The sequence below is a fragment of the Gossypium arboreum genome, chromosome 8 (assembly GCF_025698485.1).
Source record: "Gossypium arboreum isolate Shixiya-1 chromosome 8, ASM2569848v2, whole genome shotgun sequence".
Taxonomy (NCBI): Eukaryota; Viridiplantae; Streptophyta; class Magnoliopsida; order Malvales; family Malvaceae; genus Gossypium; species Gossypium arboreum.
In genome coordinates, this window is record NC_069077.1 from 25,129,637 (window position 1) to 25,150,075 (window position 20,439).

At 37.5% G+C, this 20,439-nt stretch overlaps 1 protein-coding gene across 1 annotated transcript; it reads left to right on the forward strand.

The window, feature by feature from the left end:
- The first annotated feature begins 1,278 nt into the window (after nucleotides 1–1,278).
- On the forward strand, nucleotides 1,279–3,006 carry LOC108468982 (uncharacterized). Its single transcript, XM_017769851.2, has 3 exons — nucleotides 1,279–1,558; nucleotides 1,659–1,870; nucleotides 2,469–3,006. Exons 1-3 carry the CDS (start codon nucleotides 1,354–1,356, stop codon nucleotides 2,832–2,834), a joined length of 783 nt encoding a protein of 260 aa, XP_017625340.1. The 5' UTR covers nucleotides 1,279–1,353; the 3' UTR covers nucleotides 2,835–3,006.
- Nucleotides 3,007–20,439: the final 17,433 nt, after the last annotated feature.

Consider the following 20,439-nt stretch of genomic DNA (forward strand, 5'->3'; position numbering starts at 1 on the left):
CAAAAAAAAATCTGAATCCAACGGGTTCCAAGTCGATCTGACCCAAGAGGGTCGATTTTTTATTGAAGTTGGGGGTTGAGGAGGGTTAATTTTTAAAAATAGTCGGGTCGGGTTTAGAATGAAACCGCCCACCCTGCCTTGAGATATTTACGAAATTTTACTCTATACATATGTGATATTAATTAATTTAAAAATTCCTAAAATTTATCACTACTAGTCTCATTCTACCTCCTCTATGCTAGTCCACTTTCACCCTGTAAGGTTATTTCCTCCATTTTCTATCTTCTTAATTTAATAATTTATTAAAGGAATATTCCTTGCTTCTTTTTCTTTTCTGCTGTAATCACGTGTGTAAATGTACATTAACACACAACTCCAAAGATAAATCATTAAGCAAATCTAATTAGAAATGGTTGCAAAACCTTTCATTTTTAAAAAAAAAATAATTAATCACAATTTTAGAAGAAGTTTAAAAATAATAAAATTAAACTCGGGTTGGGTCGGATCGAAGTTGGGTATATTATTAAATTTTAAGTTTGGGTTCAGAGCGGGTTAAATTTTTTGAAGTCGGGGTCAAGTTGGTATCGAAGCATGAAACTAAAGCATCAGGTTGGATTGGATTGGGCAAAAAACCACCTTGTCCTGCCCCATTGCCATCACTAGTTAGCTGATGGGTTATAAAGGGCTAAAAATGATTTTTTTTAAATATCTTTTAAATTTTTAGAGTTAGGACTAAATTGACAGATTTTGTAAATATTGGGAATAAATTTATTGATTTTTTAGAATTTGAACTAAAATGATAAATTTTGTAAATATTGAAGGCTAAATTTGTTGAATTATTTTATATTTAGTATCAAATTGATAGAATATGTAAATATAAGAGGGCTAATTTTGTTAACAGACCAATAAAAAAAGCACACATTAGCTCAAAGTGAATAAGATACTTAATCCCAAAAAATTTAGAGACTAAATTGAAAAATTAATAATTGAATGATCAAAATAGAACAAAAAAAATTGGGTGACCCTTTTATAATTTAGTCAAAGTTAATTTTCACCATGTCTGATATTAGAAAATATTAACCGAGAGTATAAGAAATAATTTAATCATTTTTCTAATTGAGAAGCCAAATGCAATTCGTCCGGGTCCTTTTATCGAGGGAAAGATATATAGTTGTATAATAAAGTCATCATTTTAACCACATGTCCGTCGTCTTTACATGCATGAATACACGTATACCAGCACTTGCTCATCAATTGTTTACCCTTCCCATAATAAAAGTCAAACCATCTTGTTTTTTACATTAATGGGGTGGGTGAAAGGAGATAAAATTAGTTTCAACAGTAAAAAAGAAAATGAGGGAATCCGATGATATAGCAGTGGACACCAACAGCAGTACTCCACTGCTTGAAGAATCAGAGGTTAAAGATAAAAAAGAAGTAAGTGGAATGGAGCAGTGGAGAGGAGAGATTGTTAAGAGCATCGTATATGCGGGCCTTGAAGCCGTTTTCACTTGCTTCTCTCTCATTTCCTCCGTATCTGCTACCAATCTCTCATCAGGTTAGCACCATAAAGATATATATTATCATGCATGGCCTCATTAACGAGAGCTATCTTTGCTTTTTTTCCTTTTTCTAAAACTGTAAAAAATTATTTGCAGTGGAGGTGTTGGCGCTGGGCATTGCGAACCTCGTTGCAGATGGGATATCGTCGAGCCTTGGGGATTTTTTGTCTTCCAGCACCAAGGAAGGCTTAGCTATCAAGGAAATGGCGGTGACTCAATGGGAGTTAAATAACCATAGAAAGGACCAAGAAGAGCAGCTCCTTCAACAGTACCAAAGCCTTGGCATGGACCTTATCGACTCTAACATGGTATACCACTATAAACCCATTCATTTAATTTAACTACTTCTTTGTCTTTTAGTTCTCCCCCTTACTTTTTGCGCATTTTAAATTTAGTTTTTCTATTTTTAATTCAAAATATTATTTATCTTTGAATTGATTTAGTCCTTTTTGTATATATCTTTGGGATGGGAAGTTATTATGCTCCACAACATAATAATCTTGCAACTAGGCTGGTTAACCAAGCCAGTCAATTTTTATTATTTTGATCTAATAAATTAAGTCTGATAATCCCTTTTTAAACTAGAAATTTTACTCACATCACTAATATAATTATAATCTTACACATGCAAATGCTTAAATAAGCATATAAAGTTATTGAATCGGGTTGTAAAAATCTCAATTATGTATTTAGTTGTTAATGTTCTTACATGGTTTTCATTTTAAATATTGACTAAATTTTTATATTTTGAAATTTTAACATAAATCTTTTGAGGTTTTATTTATTTGTTAAAATTTGAAATTAGAAGCAGAAGGATTAAATTTTAGATTTGCAAAGATTCCCTGAATATGGCGCTTCATGCAAAAATACAAGAAAAATGTTAACCTAGTGTTAAATTTATGCAAGGTGGTGAATATATTCGCCAAGTACAATGACATTCTGAGAGACCAAAAAATGACAGCCCAGAAAGGGGTGATGCCGCCCGACCAAGGAGGAGAGAAGCCGTGGAAGAACGGCGTCGTAGCTTTTCTGACTTTCGTGGGTTTTGGCGCTGCACCGCTCTTATCTTTCGTCGTCCTCAAGCCATTCACGGACAATGAGTTGGTCATGTTTATTGGAGCATGCTTCATGTCTGCCATTGCACTTACCTTTCTGGGTATAGCCAAGGCCAAGATTTGTGGGAAAAGGAACTACGTACGGTCGGTGGGTTTTGTGCTTTTAAACGGCGCCGTCGCTGCTTCAGCTGCTTATTTCCTTGGATGGATGTTTTGATGAATTTAGAAGAGAAGTCAGAAACAATATGGAACAGAACTTAGAGACATGGAGAAGATGGAAGCTAATATAAGTTAAGAGTTATATATATATATGAATTTTGTATAACCCACATGTTGAATGTGGAAACTTGTAGAAACATATATATACGGATATATCAGACATTTTTAAACGGATATGGCATTGAGAGTGCGTGAGTATGAACAGCCACCTGATTAGTCAATGAAAGGAAGAATGGAAAAAGGTAATAGGAAAAGCCACCTGATTAGTCAATGAAAGGAAGAATGGAAAAAGGTAATAGGAAAGCGAAGGAGAAATGAATCTGAAATTAGATGAAACCAATTTCTTTAGAACTTTACGAATGAATTGCATAATCTTCATTTTCTGCTTAATTACATACTTATATTAGTACACTCTTTTGGTAAAAGAAATGCTAACAACCAAAACTAACTTGCAGTTTAGTTATACTTTAACATTCACCGACAAACAATGATGCAGATTTCGAAAATGAGCAAACAATGATGCAGACAACGACTTTGTGAGAACATCAGTAACCAAAAGAAGGAACTATCAGCCACAAGTTCAACATGTTTGACATGTTTGAATTTAGGGTGTAAAACTATCACACCAAATAGTAGGAATATCAACGAAACAAAAATTCAGTTCTCGTTTTCAGTTCTTGTAACAACAAGATTATCCACATGACATTGGATGTTGCAGCAGCTAATCCTCAGTGGAACGAGACACAACTTGTTATTTCTTCGAGCACCATGAAATAGGATTGTCACCAAAGTAAATACAATAACTGGTGGTGGATCGTAGATCATTAAAATCTAATCCCCAGTTAGCATCAGCATAGCCGACCAACGATAGTCAGGTAGAAGGGCAAAACATCAGCCCATGATCAACAATACCACAGAGATAATGTAAAACTCGTTTTAAAGCAATCATATGAGTGTCTGTCGGGACATGCATGAATTGACAAATGCGGTTAACATTATAAGCAATATCAAGTCGTGTTAGAACAACATATTGTAAGGCACCAACAAGACTCCTATATTCAGTAGGATTAGTAAATAGACTTCCATCATGTTTAGATAAAGTGGAAGAACTAGCCATAAGGGTATGTACTGCTTTGGCATTAGTCAAAGAGCCTAGTAAAGAAGGTCGAGGACATACTTACGCTGACACAGAAAAAGGTTCCCAGTAGCAGTACGGGTAACCTCAACCCCCAAAAAATAATACAGATCTCTCATGTCTTTAAAAGAGAACTCATTGTGAAGTTGTCACACAAACATATCAATATATTTAGAGGAATCTCCCGTAATGATAATATCATCCACATAGACTAATACATACATAGTTTTCTTGCCAATAACACGGATAAACAGAAAGGCATATATATCGTAATGAGAGAAGAAACTTCTTTAGCTTATCAGACTAAGCTAGTGGAGCTTGCCCCAACCCATATAAAACTTTTCTTAATCGACACATAAGTGGTTTGCCATTATCATCATATCGTACATACCCTGGAGGTTGTTGCATATAAACCTCTTTAATAAGATTGCCATTGAGAAAGACATTGTTAACATCAACCTGTCGAAGTTACTAGCTTTTGGATACTGCAATAGACAGAATAATCCGAATAGTATCTGGTTTGACGACCGGACTCAACGTTTCTCTAAAATCACACCCTGGTACCTGAGAACACCCTTTAGCAACTAAACGACCTTTACGTCGAGCCACAGTACCATCAGTATTCTTTTTGACCTTAAATAACCACTTACAATCAATTGCCTTTCTTCCAAGTGGTAAAAATACTAACTCCTAAGTGCGATTCCGAATCAATGTGTCATACTCAGCCTGAGCCGTTTCCTTCTATTCCTCATAAGCAAAGCTTCATTAATTGTGTGTGGCTCACAATCAGAAATTTCTACAGTTAAGACTATAGGTTTAAAAATGCCTACTTTGGAGCGCGTAACCATATGATGAATATTACCAAATGGCAGAGGTGTGGGGGCAACAGTAGGAGTGACCGAACTGGATCTGGCAGTATTTAAGAAGAAAGGGCCCCTATGAGGATGCAAATCTTCTGTCAAATAAGCTAAGTTTGTAGTAGCACCGACTGGTGTATCACGGGAGAAAACCACATCACATGAAAAATCTCAGGACAGCCATTAGAGATTACAATAGATGAGGACAAAGGCTGCACAATGGGAATATATGTAGAAACATGCTCACTCGATGTATTAGTAGATGAAGGTTGTTTAGGATATAAAAATTGATGTTCATAAAAAACAACATGTCAAGAAATAACAACTTTACCATCTGGTGTAAGACATTGATACCCTTTATGCTGAGAACTATATCCCAAAAATGTGCATGGTTGAGATTAAAACTCCAATTTATGATTTTGAAAATGACAGAGATAAGGAAAACAACAACACCTAAACACTCGCAGATGATCATAAGAGAGATCCTTGCCATAAAGAACCATGTATGGGGAGTTACCTTTCAAGACAAGGTGGGGAGTCTGTTTATTAATTACATCGCATATGTGAAGGCGTATCCCCAGAATTTCAAAGGTAGATTTGCTTGAGTAAGGAGCGTAAGACTGACTTCAACAATATGATGATGTTTCCGCTCCACTACTCAATTCTTTTCAGATGTAAGTGGACAGGAGACTCGATGAACAATGCCATGCTAGGCAAGCACAGACATGAATGTGGGATACTCACCACCCCAATCATTTTGAAATTGTTAATATACTTTCCAAATTGAGTTTTCATCATATTCTAAAACTGAAGAAAACATTCAAGAGCTTGAGATTTTTTTTGAATAAAGAACAACCAAGTGAAATGACGACTAAACATGTCAACAAACAATATATAGTACCAATTATTGCCACATCCAACAGAAGTAGGCCTCCACAAGTCTGACACAACTAACTTAAAGGAGCAAGTATACTGAGTAGTAGAAGTAGAAAATGGTAATTTGTGAGATTTGTCTTTTTGACAGGTAGTATATATAGAACCAAAAAATCCTTATTAGAGACAACATGACATTTATTTAAAACAGACTGAACAATTCAGTCAAAAGGATGACTAAGCTGTTGATGCCAATGTTTAAAAACTTTGCTGCCGGCAGAATCCGATTGAATTCCAATATGATTTATAGAAGGATATTCACAGCTACCATTAGGAGACACATGGGAAAATTGATACAGCCCAACACGAGTGTGACCCAGTAGCAAGATACCCTGAGTCTGTATGTTCTTTATTACACAATAAAAAAGGTGAAATTCAAATAACACATTATATTCATGAGTAAACTGAGAGACAAACAACAAATTCTTATGGATGGTCAGTACAAGTAAAACATTAGGTAGATGAAGCAACTTATTTTTTTGTAGCCAAAGTAGAAGACCCAATGCTATTAATTGGAACGAGAGTCTCGTCACCCATTAAAATAGGAACAATACCTGAATAATGTGTGGACTCGTTTAGAGCAGAATTCTCTTTGCATACATGATTCTAGCTCCCGAGTCAGGATATCACGATGAAAGACTCATAGGGTGAAGTGGAAACCTATATTGGGCCAAATTTAGATGAGACTCAATACCAGTGGAAGAGTTAGAGCCTGACACATCAGGAATACGAGGAAGCCCAACATAAAGTTGAGCTTCATAGAAAAAATATTGACACACTACAGTAAATTCAGGTGGCTGTTCTTGAGAAATACAGGCCCTAGGCTTGGTGGACCAATGCATCTATGGATCCATCGAAGCCCACTGATCATGGTCCCTTGCAATTGGCATGTTAATGCCCAAATTAGAGACACACGACCCACTATTGCTATAGCCCACATGGCTAGAAACATGTGGCCCAACACCATATTAAAGACGAGGCCCACTATCATCATATTGCTCATTGTTAGCCATCGACCTAAGAGAAGCAACAAAGTTAGGGTTAGTAACATTAGGAGCAAACTGAGATTGAGAGAAATCCCCATTGTCGTAGGTGGAGGCATAAACTGCGGCTGGTCATCACGACCACCACCATGGGCCGAACTAAGAGGAGAGAACCAGGACGAACCATCTCCACGTGCCACATCAAAAGATTGGTCAAGAGACAGATGAACTATCATCGGCGTCAGACCATCATAACTCCAATTGAACCTGTAAAAACACCATTGTGTGAGGTGGCCAAAGCGGCCACTGATCTGACACTGCACACGGTTCTTGAAATCACGACCACGACCACCAAGCGATGACCAAACGGACCTAGAAGAGTCTATTATCATTGATGCCGATAGAGGGGTCAACTCATTGAGATTCGCATGGTAGAAAGTCTCAACGACTATACGCTGTTGTCTATTTTCAAACTTAAGAAAAACTTCCATTAATCGACGCACTGGAAGAGGTTTAAAGGAGAAAGATGCAAGAGTAACCACCGCGTCGTACTCTGATGAAAGCCCTGTAAGGATAATCTCCACCCTCTTGGAGTCCAGAATCTAGTGACCAGAGGCCTCAAGCAAAGCGCAAGTATTTTGAATATTAACAATATATTCTTTAATCATTAGTGTACCTTTCTTGATTGAATGCAGATCATTTTTAATGCGAGATAACCTTGCACCAGTCACAGTGGCAAACATGTAATTAGCGGTGGTCTAGACATCGTCAGATGTTTGCACATCAATAAAACACAAAAGTAATGAACCACTAATCATGGAGAGCAACCATGATGCAATGAGTTTGTCTTGCTGATGAAAAACTGAAGCTTCTAGATTCAAGACCATCTGACCATCTTGACATGGTACAAACAGCGGCAGAGATGAACAAGATGCATCAACAAATCCAGTGAGATCATACCCTTCTAAAATAAGTTTAATATGTTGTTGCCACTGTTTAAAGTTTCTTTCATCGAGTTTAATGGTATCATGTTTAGGAAAACATTGTACCAAACAAATCTTACCAGATTCAGAATAAACCGAAGGTGTCGCATCGTGGACGGGCGGAGAATGATCATTAGTAAAGACATAATTCGTGGACTGAGCCATGAGAGCATAGTAAGAAACGCAACCAGAATCTTAGGTGAATGATAGGATGAAAGGAAGAATGGAAAAAGGTAATAGGAAAGCTAAAGAGAAATGAATCTAAAATTAGATGAAACCAATTTTTTTAGAACTTTATGAATAAATTGCATAATCTTCATTTTCTGCTGAATTACATACTTATATCAATACACTGTATCTCAACTGCTGGTAACAGAATTGCTAACAACCAAAAGTCAAGTTGACCATAGTAATATTAATTATTCAAAAATATTTGAACACGATAAAAAACACCTTACAGAGTGTAGGGTCCAATTTTAGCTCGGGGCCCAATAAACAACAACCCAAGATACAAAGCTCATTTACAACCCAAATACCACCCCACAAAACCACCCCACTAACTCCAACACCCCACTAAACCGACCACTAAAACACCCCACTAACTCCATCACTCCACTTGCCAGCAAAAAGAAAGAGGAATCAGTTGTAAAATTATGACTATCTCTTTAGATTTTTTATCAAAAGTATTAGATACAAGATATTGCATCGGTGATACAACCTCGACGAATGACGAGCAATGTTCACCCAAGCATTTAATGGGATTAGCTCGAAAAAGAAAATTGATATTCTGTATACGTATTTAGTCATGTTACCCAAAGAGGGGTGTAGCAGATCATTTGATTGAAGAAGATGGTATGAATCCTATACCTTTGAGTTGTAGCGAGATGGATAGAAGAAACCAAATGTTATTCCCTTGAAGTTGAAGTGGGAAGTACAAACTTTATGTCCCAGAAAGTACAGTGGAAGGGACTTTGAAACTATAGTGGGGCAAGCTTACTGATAGAATAGGATTGTTTCTTTGGGTTTTTTTGTCAAGAATACCAGCCAAACAAAATGGCAGTGTAATACGTTAGTGATAAGGCCCTGATGAACAACGAGCAATGATACTTTAAGCCTTTTAAAAAGGATCATTTACATTTTTGCATTCATATATCATTCATAACACATATAGTTAGGAGCATTGGATTCATGTCGATCATAGCATCCTAACTCTTTGACATAAGCATCACATCTAGTTAGGAGCATTTGATTCATTTCGATCATATTATCCTAATTATTTGGCATAAGTATAGATACATGAAACCGATTTTACAGGTCATGTCCCGAGAGAATAGTGTAACAACATCGGTGAATTCACTAGCCTTAACCCTCTAAGCAGTAGGAAAACAGGCTAAAAATTGCAGATCTTATCTCCCTAAGCAGTAGTGGAGCAGATCGAAAATGGTGAGCCTTAACCCCCTAAGTAGTAGGGAAACAGGCTGAAAATTGCAGGTCTTATATCCCTAAGCAGTAGTGGAGCGGATCGAAGACGGTGAGCTTTAACATCCTAAGTAGTAGGGAAACAAGTTGGAAATTACAGATTTTATCTCCCTAAGCAGTAATGGAGCGGATCGAAGACGGTGAGCTTTAACCCTCTAAGCAGTAGGGAAACAGGCTGGAAATTCCAGATCTTATCTCCCTAAACAGTAGTGGAGCAAATCAAAGACGGTGAGCCTTAACCCCCTAAGCAGTAGGGAAACAGATTGAAAATTACAGATCTTATCTCCCTAAGCAGTAGTGGAGCGGATCAAAGATGTTGAGCCTTAACCCCTTAAGCAGTAGAGAAACAGGCTGGAAACTACAATTCTTATCTCCCTAAACAGTAGTGGAGCAGATCGAAGACGGTGGGCTTTAACCCCCTAAGCAGTAGGGAAACAGGCTAGAAATTACAGATCTTATCTCCCTAAACAGTAGTAGAGCAGATCAAAGACGGTGAGCCTTATCCCCCTAAGCAGTAGGGAAACAGACTGAAGATTATAAATCTTATCTCCCTGAGAAGTAGTAGAGCAGATCGAAGACGGTGAGCCTTAACCCATTAAGCAGTAGGGAAACAGGCTGGAAATTACAGATCTTATCTCCCTAAGCAGTAGTGGAGCAGATCGAAGATGGTGAGCCTTAACCCCCTAAGCAGTAGGGAAACAGGCTGAAAATTACAGATCTTATCTCCCTAAGCAGTAGTGGAGCGGATCGAAGACGGTGAGCCTTAACCCCTTAGGTAGTAGGGAAACAGGCTGGAAATTACAGATCTTATCTCCCTAAGCAGTAGTGGAGCGGATCGAAGACGGTGAGCTTTAACCCCCTAAGTAGTAGGGAAATATGCTGGAAAGTCCAGATCTTATCTCCCTAAACAGTAGTGAAGCAAATTGAACACGGTGAGCCTTAACCCCCTAAGCAATAGGAAAACAGGCTGGAAATTACAGATCTTATCTCCCTAAGCAGTAGTGGAGCAGATCAAAGACGTTGAGCCTTAACCCCCTAAGCAGTAGGGAAACAGACTGGAAACTAAAATTCTTATCTCCTTAAGCAGTAGTGGAGCAGATCGAAGACGGTGAGCTTTAACCCCCTAAGCAGTAGGGAAACAGGCTGGAAATTACATATCTTATCTCCCTAAGCAGTAGTGGAGCAGATCGAAGACGGTGAGCCTTAACCCCCTAAGTAGTAGGGAAACAGGCTGGAAATTACAAATCTTATCTCCCTAAGCAGTAGTGGAGTGGATCGAAGACGTTGAGCCTTAACCCCCTAACCAGTAGGGAAACAGGTTGGAAACTACAATTCTTATCTCCCTAAGCAGTAGTGAAGCAGATGGAAGACGATGAGCCTTAAACCCCTAAGCAGTACGGAAACAGGCTAGAAATTACAGATCTTATCTCCCTAAGCAGTAGTGGAGCGGATCGAAGACGGTGAGGCTTAACCCCCTAAGCAGTAGGGAAACAGGCTGAAGATTATAGATCTTATCTCCACGAGAAGTAGTAGAGCAGATCGAAGACGGTAAGCCTTAACCCCCTAAGCAGTAGGGAAACAGGCTGAAAATTACAGATCTTATCTCCCTAAGCAGTAGTGGAGCGGATCGAAGACGGTGAGCTTTAACCCCCTAAGCAGTAAAGAAATAGGCTGAAAATTACAGATCTTATCTCCCTAAGCAGTAGTGGAGCAAATCGAAGACGGTGAGCCTTAATCCCCTAAGCAGTAGGGAAACAGGCTAGAAATTACAGATCTTATCTCCCTGAGAAGTAGTGGAGCGGATCGCAGACGGTGAGCCTTATCCCCCTAAGCAGTAGGGAAACATGCTGGAAATTCCAGATCTTATCTCCCTAAGCAGTAGTGGAGCAAATCAAACACGGTGAGCCTTAACCCCCTAAGCAGTAGGAAAACAGGCTGGAAATTATAGATCTTATCTCCCTAAGCAGTAGTGGAGCAGATCGAAGACGATGAGCCTTATCCCTCTAAGTAGTAGGGAAACAGACTGAAGATTATAGATCTTATCTCCCTGAGAAGTAGTAGAGCAGATCGAAGATGGTGAGCCTTATCCCTCTAAGCAGTAGGGAAACAGGCTGGAAATTAAAGATCTTATCTCCCTAAACAGTAGTGGAGCAGATTAAAGACTAGCCTTATCTCCCTAAGCAGTAGGGAAACGGGCTGAATATTACAAACCATATCTCCCTAAGCAGTAATGGAGTAGATTGAAACAAAAATTCTTATACCCCTGAAGATGCAGTGGGTTAAAGCGAGGCTACCTAAAGAAAGGGAGCGTCAAGAAGTCAAGACTCAGCAAGACCAAGCAAAATGGCTACATAAAGAAAAGGAGCGTCAAGAAGTCAAGACTCAGCAAGACCGGGCAAAATTAGCCCTTTTAAGGTCTTTGCTCTATTCTCGTTACACGACAATGAGTAAAGAGGGGCAGCTATAGGGCCCAATTTTAGCCCGGGGCCCAATAAACAACAACCTAAGATACAAAGCTCATTTACAACCCAAATACCACCCCACTAAACCACCCCACTAACTCCAACACCCCACTAAACCGACCACTAAAACACCCCACTAAACCACCCCACTAACTCCATCATTCTACTTGCCTGCAAAAAGAAAGAGGAATCAGCTGTAAAATTTGGCTATAAAAGCCATTCAAAACTATTGTAAAGGGTGATTTTTGGGGAAAAAAGGAGATTAATCAAAAATCAAAGTGAAAGAGGTGTTTTTTCGTCTATTCTAATTTTAAGTTCTTTGTTTATTTTATTTTATCTTTCAATTTTATTTTGCTTTTTTTTTACATACGAAAGTAAAAATAAAGGGGAAGAAGGTTACCCATTTTCAAGTTGTTGAAAAAATATTTTTTTTTAGGTCCAGCCACCATGTTCGATTGGTGAATGATTTACATTTAGGAGGTCCTTGATCGAGCAAATTCGGTAGGTGTTTTAGAAGGGAGGGGGAGAGTGTTATTTTTAATAATAATAATAATATTATTATTATTATTATTATTTTTACTACTTTTACTATTATTCTATATACTATTACTATTTTCATTTTTATTATTATTAGTAGTAACGTAATAGTATTTTTATTATTTTATTATTATTTTCACCTTTTATTACTATTATTATTATTATTATTATTATTATTATTATTATTATTATTATTATTATTATTAATATAGTGTTATTTTCTTTTATTTTATTATCATTATTAACATATCATTTCTATTTTTATCATTAATATATTATCATGCTTATTAATATTCCATTATTATTTTCTACTTTATTACTGTATTATTACTATTATTCTTGTCTTATTACCAAACTAATTAATTTATATTATTATTATATTATATCTTTTCCTTTTTGTATTTGTTTATTCATTTTATTTTCATTTTTTACAAAGTTCTATTTTATTTATTTATTTGATTTTTACATAATATCTATTTCCAACTCTTATACAAATTATTTATTTTAAATGTACTTATTGTTTATTTTGAAATTTTTTCATGTGATTTATTTTGCTTTTTATATATGTATATACATTACTTATTTTAATTTTGTCATATATATATATATATATTTCTTTTTAAAAAAAATCATTTTGTATATTATTGATTTTCGATTCTTTTCTCACATTATTATTTTGAATGCATTTATTATCATTTTCAAATTTTTTTACGCTCTATTTCGATTTGCTTTGTTTTTAATTTATTATATATGTCTTTTAATTCATTTGTCTTTGATTATCATGTTAGTTTGTAAGTAATGTATATTAGGTTACCATCACAAATTGTTTTATTAGTGCATTCGTTCTTGTTTACATGGCAATTGTATTCAGATATCATGGTTTCAAAGTAAAAAGTACACCTCTTGCACTGGATATTATTATTCAAAAGTTTTCGAAAATAATGTAATATTTCGTGTTTGGAAATTCGAGAAATCGTGCCCTAATGTGCTGGGTTTCGATTTACCGTTTGACCAAATAACCGAATATCCTTTTGAAATTTCAATTCATGAATTTTGTAAATCATGAGATGATCTTGGTTTCGAGGGTTTGAATTGTCGTATCATAACGTACCGGATGTGATATTTTATTCCTTTGGAATAAGAGAATCTTAGCATCCAATTCGAGTATATTCAAACACTTTTAAATGGGATTGTATTTTTAAAATCATTTCAAATTTTCGATATTAGGACATTAATTAATCAATTAGGTACCAATTTTGGGCGTTGCGAGGGTGCTAATCCTTCTTCGTACGTAACTGACTCCCGAACCCGTTTTCTCGAATTTCACAAACCAAATTCGAAGTTTTAATAATTCAAATTGTTTTATTAAGTGATCCGATCACACCTAAACAAAAAGGATTGGTGGCGACTCCAAACTTTTGTTTTAAAAAGTCAATTCCCATTTTGTCAAAATTAAAGATGGTTTCGACAGCTTCGCGACTCTACTAGGAACCAATAAGAGAGTCAAGCCGTAGGTTGATTATTTTCTGTCCTTTTGTCGAAAATTGAAAATTTGTTTTGAAAATCATGATTCTTTTGTTGAATTTGTTTGTGATTCCTATGTTTGTTAGAATACTCTTGCATTGCATTGCATGACCGTTGTGATCACACCTTTTAAGTGGGAGTGAGAAACTATGCTTTTGTGAGGTTTTCACCTCTGCATGGGCTAGTGGATTGCTTCCGGGATACATCTGTACCTATGTCTTCATGAGGTTTTCACCTCCGCATGGCCATAAGGAAATGTATTCCCCTGAATTGAACTCGATCCACATGAGCCTATAATGGGTGAGGATTGAGGAATCTGCTAGTTCAGGTACCCTTTCTCTAGAACCAAACCATACATAGCGAGCCTTAAGAGCCCAATCCTAGGTAGAGCCACTCTAAACCCTTGCGGTTACCCAAGTAGGCGTCCTATATTGTTCTTTTTCCTCCTGTTCTAACATGCTTTGTTTTGTTTATGACTGCATTGCATTACATCATCATAGAAATGAGGTGTTGATTCATATTTGATTGCTAAATAGAACAGTTTGTCAAAAGAAAACGAATTTCTTGATAAAGTGGATTATAGTACGGTTGTTTGAATATGGTCCAAGTAAACACAACGGAAGAAGGTTGATAGTTCGCAGAGGAAAACAAGACTTTACCTGAGGATTCAAGTCGACAAAGATTATTTGAGAGCCGTCACGTCCCGACTTTCTTAAAGGAGCTAACAAGCATCGCGAGGATAATGTAATAAGTCACGACCCGGATTAAGCAAAAAGGAGCTAGTGGAGACATCTATTGGAAGTTTGCGTGGTTTGACTTTTACAGAAAAAGGGATTGCCTGGAATATGAGGGCAAAGCGGCATATGTAATCCGTTTTATGTAAGGGAATTTGTTTTCTAGAAAAGTTGTTCTAATAGAATTGAATTCAGAATCAATGCATTACTTTCTTTTGCATTCATTCCATACATTTGCATTGCATTGCATCATGTGCATTAAACTTCACAAAAGAACCCTAATTAATTAGAAATCATGTTATAGTTACCCTGAAACATCACTACTACACACGGAGAAAAACTAGAGTTATGGATCAAAAGCTGAAAAAACTGGAACAAATGCAAAAAGAAATGCAGGATCGGCTGCAAGCACAGATGCAAGAGCAACTGGCCAAGATTCAGCAGGATATGAAAGATCAGATGCTAGAATCACAGAAGAACATGATGAATCAGTTAACCTGGTTACTGCTTGGAGGGCCAGGAAAAGGGAAGAGCCCTATGGTCAACCCCGAGGATGATAGTGAGGACCCTGCCTACCTACCGGGTTTTGCCTCAACAAATACCCTAGTGCAGCCCAACACATATCCACCAAGGGTGTCTGTCAATATTAGTCTTCAGCATCAAGCCGGCGTTTCGACATTAACACACTTCCCGACAGGCTCAGGTATAAGAGACAATCCAATAAATCCCGGTGTCCCTGATCTGGATGACATGGCAGAGGTAGAAAGGGCAAAAGGAGAACTCCCAAAGCAGCTAGACGACCGATACAAATGGCTGGAAGAGAAGTTTAAGGCACTAGAAAGTACTGATTATCAGTGTGGTATGGATGCTAAGGAGTTAAGTTTGGTTTCGGATCTAGTGCTCCCTCCGAAGTTCAAAATGCTAGAGTTTGAGAAGTACAACGAAACCAGCTTCCCTGAGGCCCACATCACGATGTTTTGTCAGAGGATGACTTGTCATGTCAATAATGATCAATTGTCAGTTCACTGTTTCCAGGACAGTTTGACTGGAGTTGTGGCCAAATGGTACAATCAGTTAAATCGTGCCTAAATCAAATCATGGAGGGACTTAGCACAGGCCTTCATGAAGCAGTATGGCCATGTGATGGATATAGCGCCTGATAGGATCACATTACAGAACATGGAGAAAAAGTCGAATGAAATTTTCAGGCAGTATGCTCAAAGATGGAGGGAAGTTGCCACACAAGTCCAACCCCCACTGTTGGAAAAAGAAACAACCATGCTCTTCATTAATACTTTGAAAGTACCCTTCATTAATCACATGTTGGGTAGTGCAACTAAGAGTTTTTTGGACATAGTGATGTTCGGTGAAATGATAGAGAATGCGATAAGGTATGGAAAGATAGAGGCTGAGAAAAGCAACAAGAGGTCAGCCCCGAAGAAAAGAGAAAATGAGGTTAGCAATGTGAGCGTGGGTTATGCAAAACCAATCACAGTAAAACAACTAAGAACAATGGCTACGAGCCAGCAAAGTTCACCAAGACAAGAGCCTAATATAAAGCAAAGTACGGAGAAGCTTCAGTTTACTCTCATTCCAATAACGTACCGGGAGTTGTACAAAAGTCTATTTGATGCACACGTTGTATCCCCTGTCTACTTACAACTGTTGCAGCCTCTATATCCCAAATGGTACGACTCAAGTACTCAATGTGAATACCATGCGGGAATAGCGGGACACTCGATAGAGAATTGCTTCTCTTTTAAAAAGTTAGTCAAAAGGTTCATTGAAATGGGAATTGTAAAGTTCGACGATTCGTCAGAACCTAATCGCTTTGGAAATGGAGTAAATGCGATATTTGAAAGTAGGGGCAAAAGGGCTGCGATGCCTTGAACAAGTCAGAAGGGGAAGGAACATCAGGGAATTTGAATGACATACCCGAAGAGAGAATCGGGGAATAAAAGTTTCCTAATCCTTGCATAGTTGGGAGTGTTTTAAATAATGGGACTGCGGAAGAGATCCCTATATTTTTAGAGCTAATCTAGAGTAATATTCGAAACACACTTGTTGCTTTAGGCCTAGAGGAAATAAAAATCCCTTTTGTGACGTAGGCTTGTGTCCATAATTTTTATTTCAATAAAATGCATCTTTTTAAGCAAATATTCTTTCATTTTTTTCTATTTCATAGTATACATTTTTTGTTCTTTGGACTGTCTTTTAAATATTCTTTCATTCTTCATTCATGATCATATCATACAAATAATCATTCTTAGAATCATTTATTCTTTGGAAATATGCCTTTGTACCTACAATAGGTCCCCAGATATTAACGACATGAGCAACGCTGTAACTGACTCCCTTTTAAGGTGAGATATGTGCTTAAGCGGATCTTAAGACTTTGAAGATGACAGAGATTGTAGCCTATGTCCTGATTTTGTTAAGGATGGTAGAACATGATAAAAAACAGATCCTACTCTACAAAGGGTCAGTGGACATTGTGATCAGGAGGTAAAGATCAGAGCCTGCATTGCCACGAAGACAAATCGAATCGTCATTGAGTTACTCTAAGAATTCAAAGATGTTTTCGCATAATCATGTCAGGATATGCCTGGGATATTAAAACCTGTGGGCACTAATATCTATACGGTGTTAGAAGGACACATGTTAATAGTTTCACGGTTGCCACACTAATCATGAGGCTTGGGTACTATTGATCCACCATAGAGGGGAATTATATCAGTTAGACAGTATTTAGAGAGGCAAGATCCATGTGCCTCATTTATTTCTTCACAGACTTTCTCTACGGAGGGGGCATAGGTGTTATCAGGCCATTCTCGTCTAATCGATTCATCTTGGTAGTCATCAATGGCTTCACAAAGAGGGTGAAGGTCGCTTCATATGCTAATATTACAAGGTCGATAGTCATCAATTTTTTTTTTAAAAAAAGGGAAAGATCAGGTGTCGACAAGTAATATCAGAAAAGATCATGTCTAATATAACTGCACAATACCAAAAGCTTGCAGTCTGTTCAAAGATCAGACACCATATCACAGTGCAGCAAAGGCAGCCAAAAAGAAAGAAACAAAGAAGATTGTGGAAGGTGACTAAGACTTGTAAATATTGACATAAAGAAGTTACCGTTTACCCTCTATACTTATCAAACATCGGCTAAGACCTTCATCAGGGTAATGCCTTTCTCATTAGTTTGTGGAATGGAAGCGTTTTGTCCATTATTTCTTTTCTTCGACTCTTGCTAAAACTAAAGTTGGATGAGGTAAAATGGATCCAATCCTGATATGATCTGTCAAATTTGAAGGATATTCGGCACGGTCAGATGATGCAGGCTTACGACAAAGGGGGTTCATCTTAAAGAATTGGAGACTTAGTGTTGAAGAAGATCCTTTCTATACAAAAGGGCTTTAGAGAAAAGTGGATGCCACATTAGGAAGGACCGTATGTAGTACAGAAGGCCTGTTCTGGAAGAGCATTGATATTGTCCGAGATGGATGGCAAGGACTTGCCCAATTCGGTGAACTCAGATTCAGTCACAGTTAATAATTTAAAAAAAACACACAAAAAAGAAAAGAAAAAGAAATTGGAGAGGCCAAGGTGAAAACCCACAAAGGGCGCCTTGAGACCAAAGGGGATTTGAGTTGAAAACTCGAAAAGGGCGGCTCAAATTTGGATCAAAGTGAGGCATACAATAGTCTTGCTATGTCTGAATTAACAATGAAGAAGTATGCTACGTCTTGGGCCCTCGACAAAGTGCTCCGGATTCCCTAAACACAAATTGTGCTCAAAATAGTCTTCAAGAAACTGGTACAAAGAAGCTAAGGTTGCGATATCTGGGGCTTTGATTACCTTGTTCTTTTCAAGATACGTCTCAATAAATTTCCTTCTTATTACGTTTGCTATCTTTGATTAACTTATTTGTTTTGAGCTATGCTCCCAATTATTTTCTCTCTTATCCATTGTTATGATCTTTTTTAAGCATTTTGCATTAAAATAATGATTAAGGGACTAAGAATACCTTCACAAAAGAGGTTCTGCATATTACTCTGGGAGCTTCTAAATAATACAAGAACCTGAAACGGGACTATTGTTTAGAACTTACCAAATTTAAGGGTTAGAAAGAGGAGTCTAAATTGTGACTATCTCTTTAGATTTTTTATCAAAAGTATTAGATACAAGATATTGCATCGGTGATACAACCTCGACGAATGACGATCAATGTTCACCCAAGCATTTAATGGGATCAGCTCGAAAAAGAAAATTGATATTCTGCATATGTATCTGGTCATGTTACCCAAAGAGGGGTGTAGCAGATCATTTGATTGAAGAAGATAGTACGAATCCTATACCTTTGAGTTGCAGCGGGATGGATAAAAGAAACCAAATGTTTTTCCATTGAAGTTGCAGTGAGAAGTACAAACTTTATGTCCCAGAAAGTACAGTGGAAGGGACTTTGAAACTACAGTGGGGCAAGCTTGCTGACAGAATGGGATTGTTTCTTTGGGTTTTTTGTCAAGAGTACCAGCCAAACAAAATGGCAGTGTAATACGTCAGTGATAAGGCCCTGATGAACAACGAGCAATGATACCTTAAGCCTTTTAAAAAGGATCATTTACATTTTTGCATTCACATATCATTCATAACACATCTAGTCAGGAGCATTGGATTCATTTCGATCATAGCATCCTAACTCTTTGACATAAGCATCACATCTAGTTAGGAGCATTTGATTCATTTCGATCATATTATCCTAATTATTTGGCATAAGTATAGATACATGAAACCGATTCTACAGGTCATGTCCCTAGAGGATAGTGTAGCAACATCGGTGAATTCACTAGCCTTAACCCCCTAAGCAGTAGGGAAACAAGCTGAAAATTGCATAACTTATCTCCCTAAGCAGTAGTGGAGCAGATCGAAGACGGTGAGCCTTAACCCCCTAAGCAGTAGGGAAACAGGCTGGAAATTGTAGATCTTATCTCCTTAAGCAGTAGTGGAGTGGATCGAAGACGGTGAGCCTTAACCCCCTAAGCAATAGGGAAATAGGCTAAAAATTACAGACGGTGAGCAGATCGAAGACGGTGAGCTTTAACCCCCCTAAGTAGTAGGGAAACAGGCTGGAAATTATAGATCTTATCTCTCTAAATAGTAGTGGAGCAGGACAAAGACAGTGAGCCTTATCCCCCTAAGCAGTAGGGAAACAGACTGAAGATTATAGATCTTATCTCCTTGAGAAGTAGTGGAGTAGATCGAAGACGGTGAGCCTTATCCCCCTAAGCAGTAGGGAAACAGGTTGGAAATTACAGATCTTATCTCCCTAAACTGTAGCGGAGTAGATTAAAGACTAGCCTTATCTCCATAAGCAGTAGGGAAACGGGCTGAATATTACAAATCATATCTCCCTAAGCAGTAGTGGAGTAGATTAAAACAAAAATTCTTATACCCCTGAAGATGCAGTGGGTTAAAGCGAGGCTACTTAAAGAAAGGGAGCGTCAAGAAGTCAAGACTCAGCAAGACTGGGCAAAATTAGCCCTTTTAAGGTCTTTGCTCTATTCTCGTTACACGACAATGAGTAAAGAGGGGCAGCTATAGGGCCCAATTTTAGCCCGGGGCCCAATAAACAACAACCCAAGATACAAAGCTCATTCACAACCCAAATACCACCCCACTAAACCACCCCACTAACTCCATCACTCCACTTGCCTGCAAAAAGAAAGAGGAATCAGTTGTAAAATTTGACTATAAAAGCCATTCAAAACTATTGTAAAGGGTATTTTTGGAGAAAAAAGGAGATTAATCAAAAATCAAAGCGAAAGAGGTATTTTTTTGTCTATTCTAGTTTTAAGTTCTTTATTTATTTTATTTTATCTTTCAATTTTATTTTACTTTTTTTTTTACATACGAAAGTAAAAATAAAGGGGAAGAAGCTTACCCATTTTCAAGTTACCGAAAAAAGGTTTTCTTTTT

What these genes read in the sequence shown, in the direction of transcription:
- LOC108468982 (XM_017769851.2), top strand. Translation starts at nt 1,354, where the DNA reads ATGAGGGAATCCGATGATATAGCAGTGGACACCAACAGCAGTACTCCA. An exon ending in TGCTACCAATCTCTCATCAG is followed by an intron (nt 1,559 to 1,658) that starts GTTAGCACCATA and finishes AATTATTTGCAG; the next exon opens with TGGAGGTGTTGGCGCTGGGC. An exon ending in ACCTTATCGACTCTAACATG is followed by an intron (nt 1,871 to 2,468) that starts GTATACCACTAT and finishes AATTTATGCAAG; the next exon opens with GTGGTGAATATATTCGCCAA.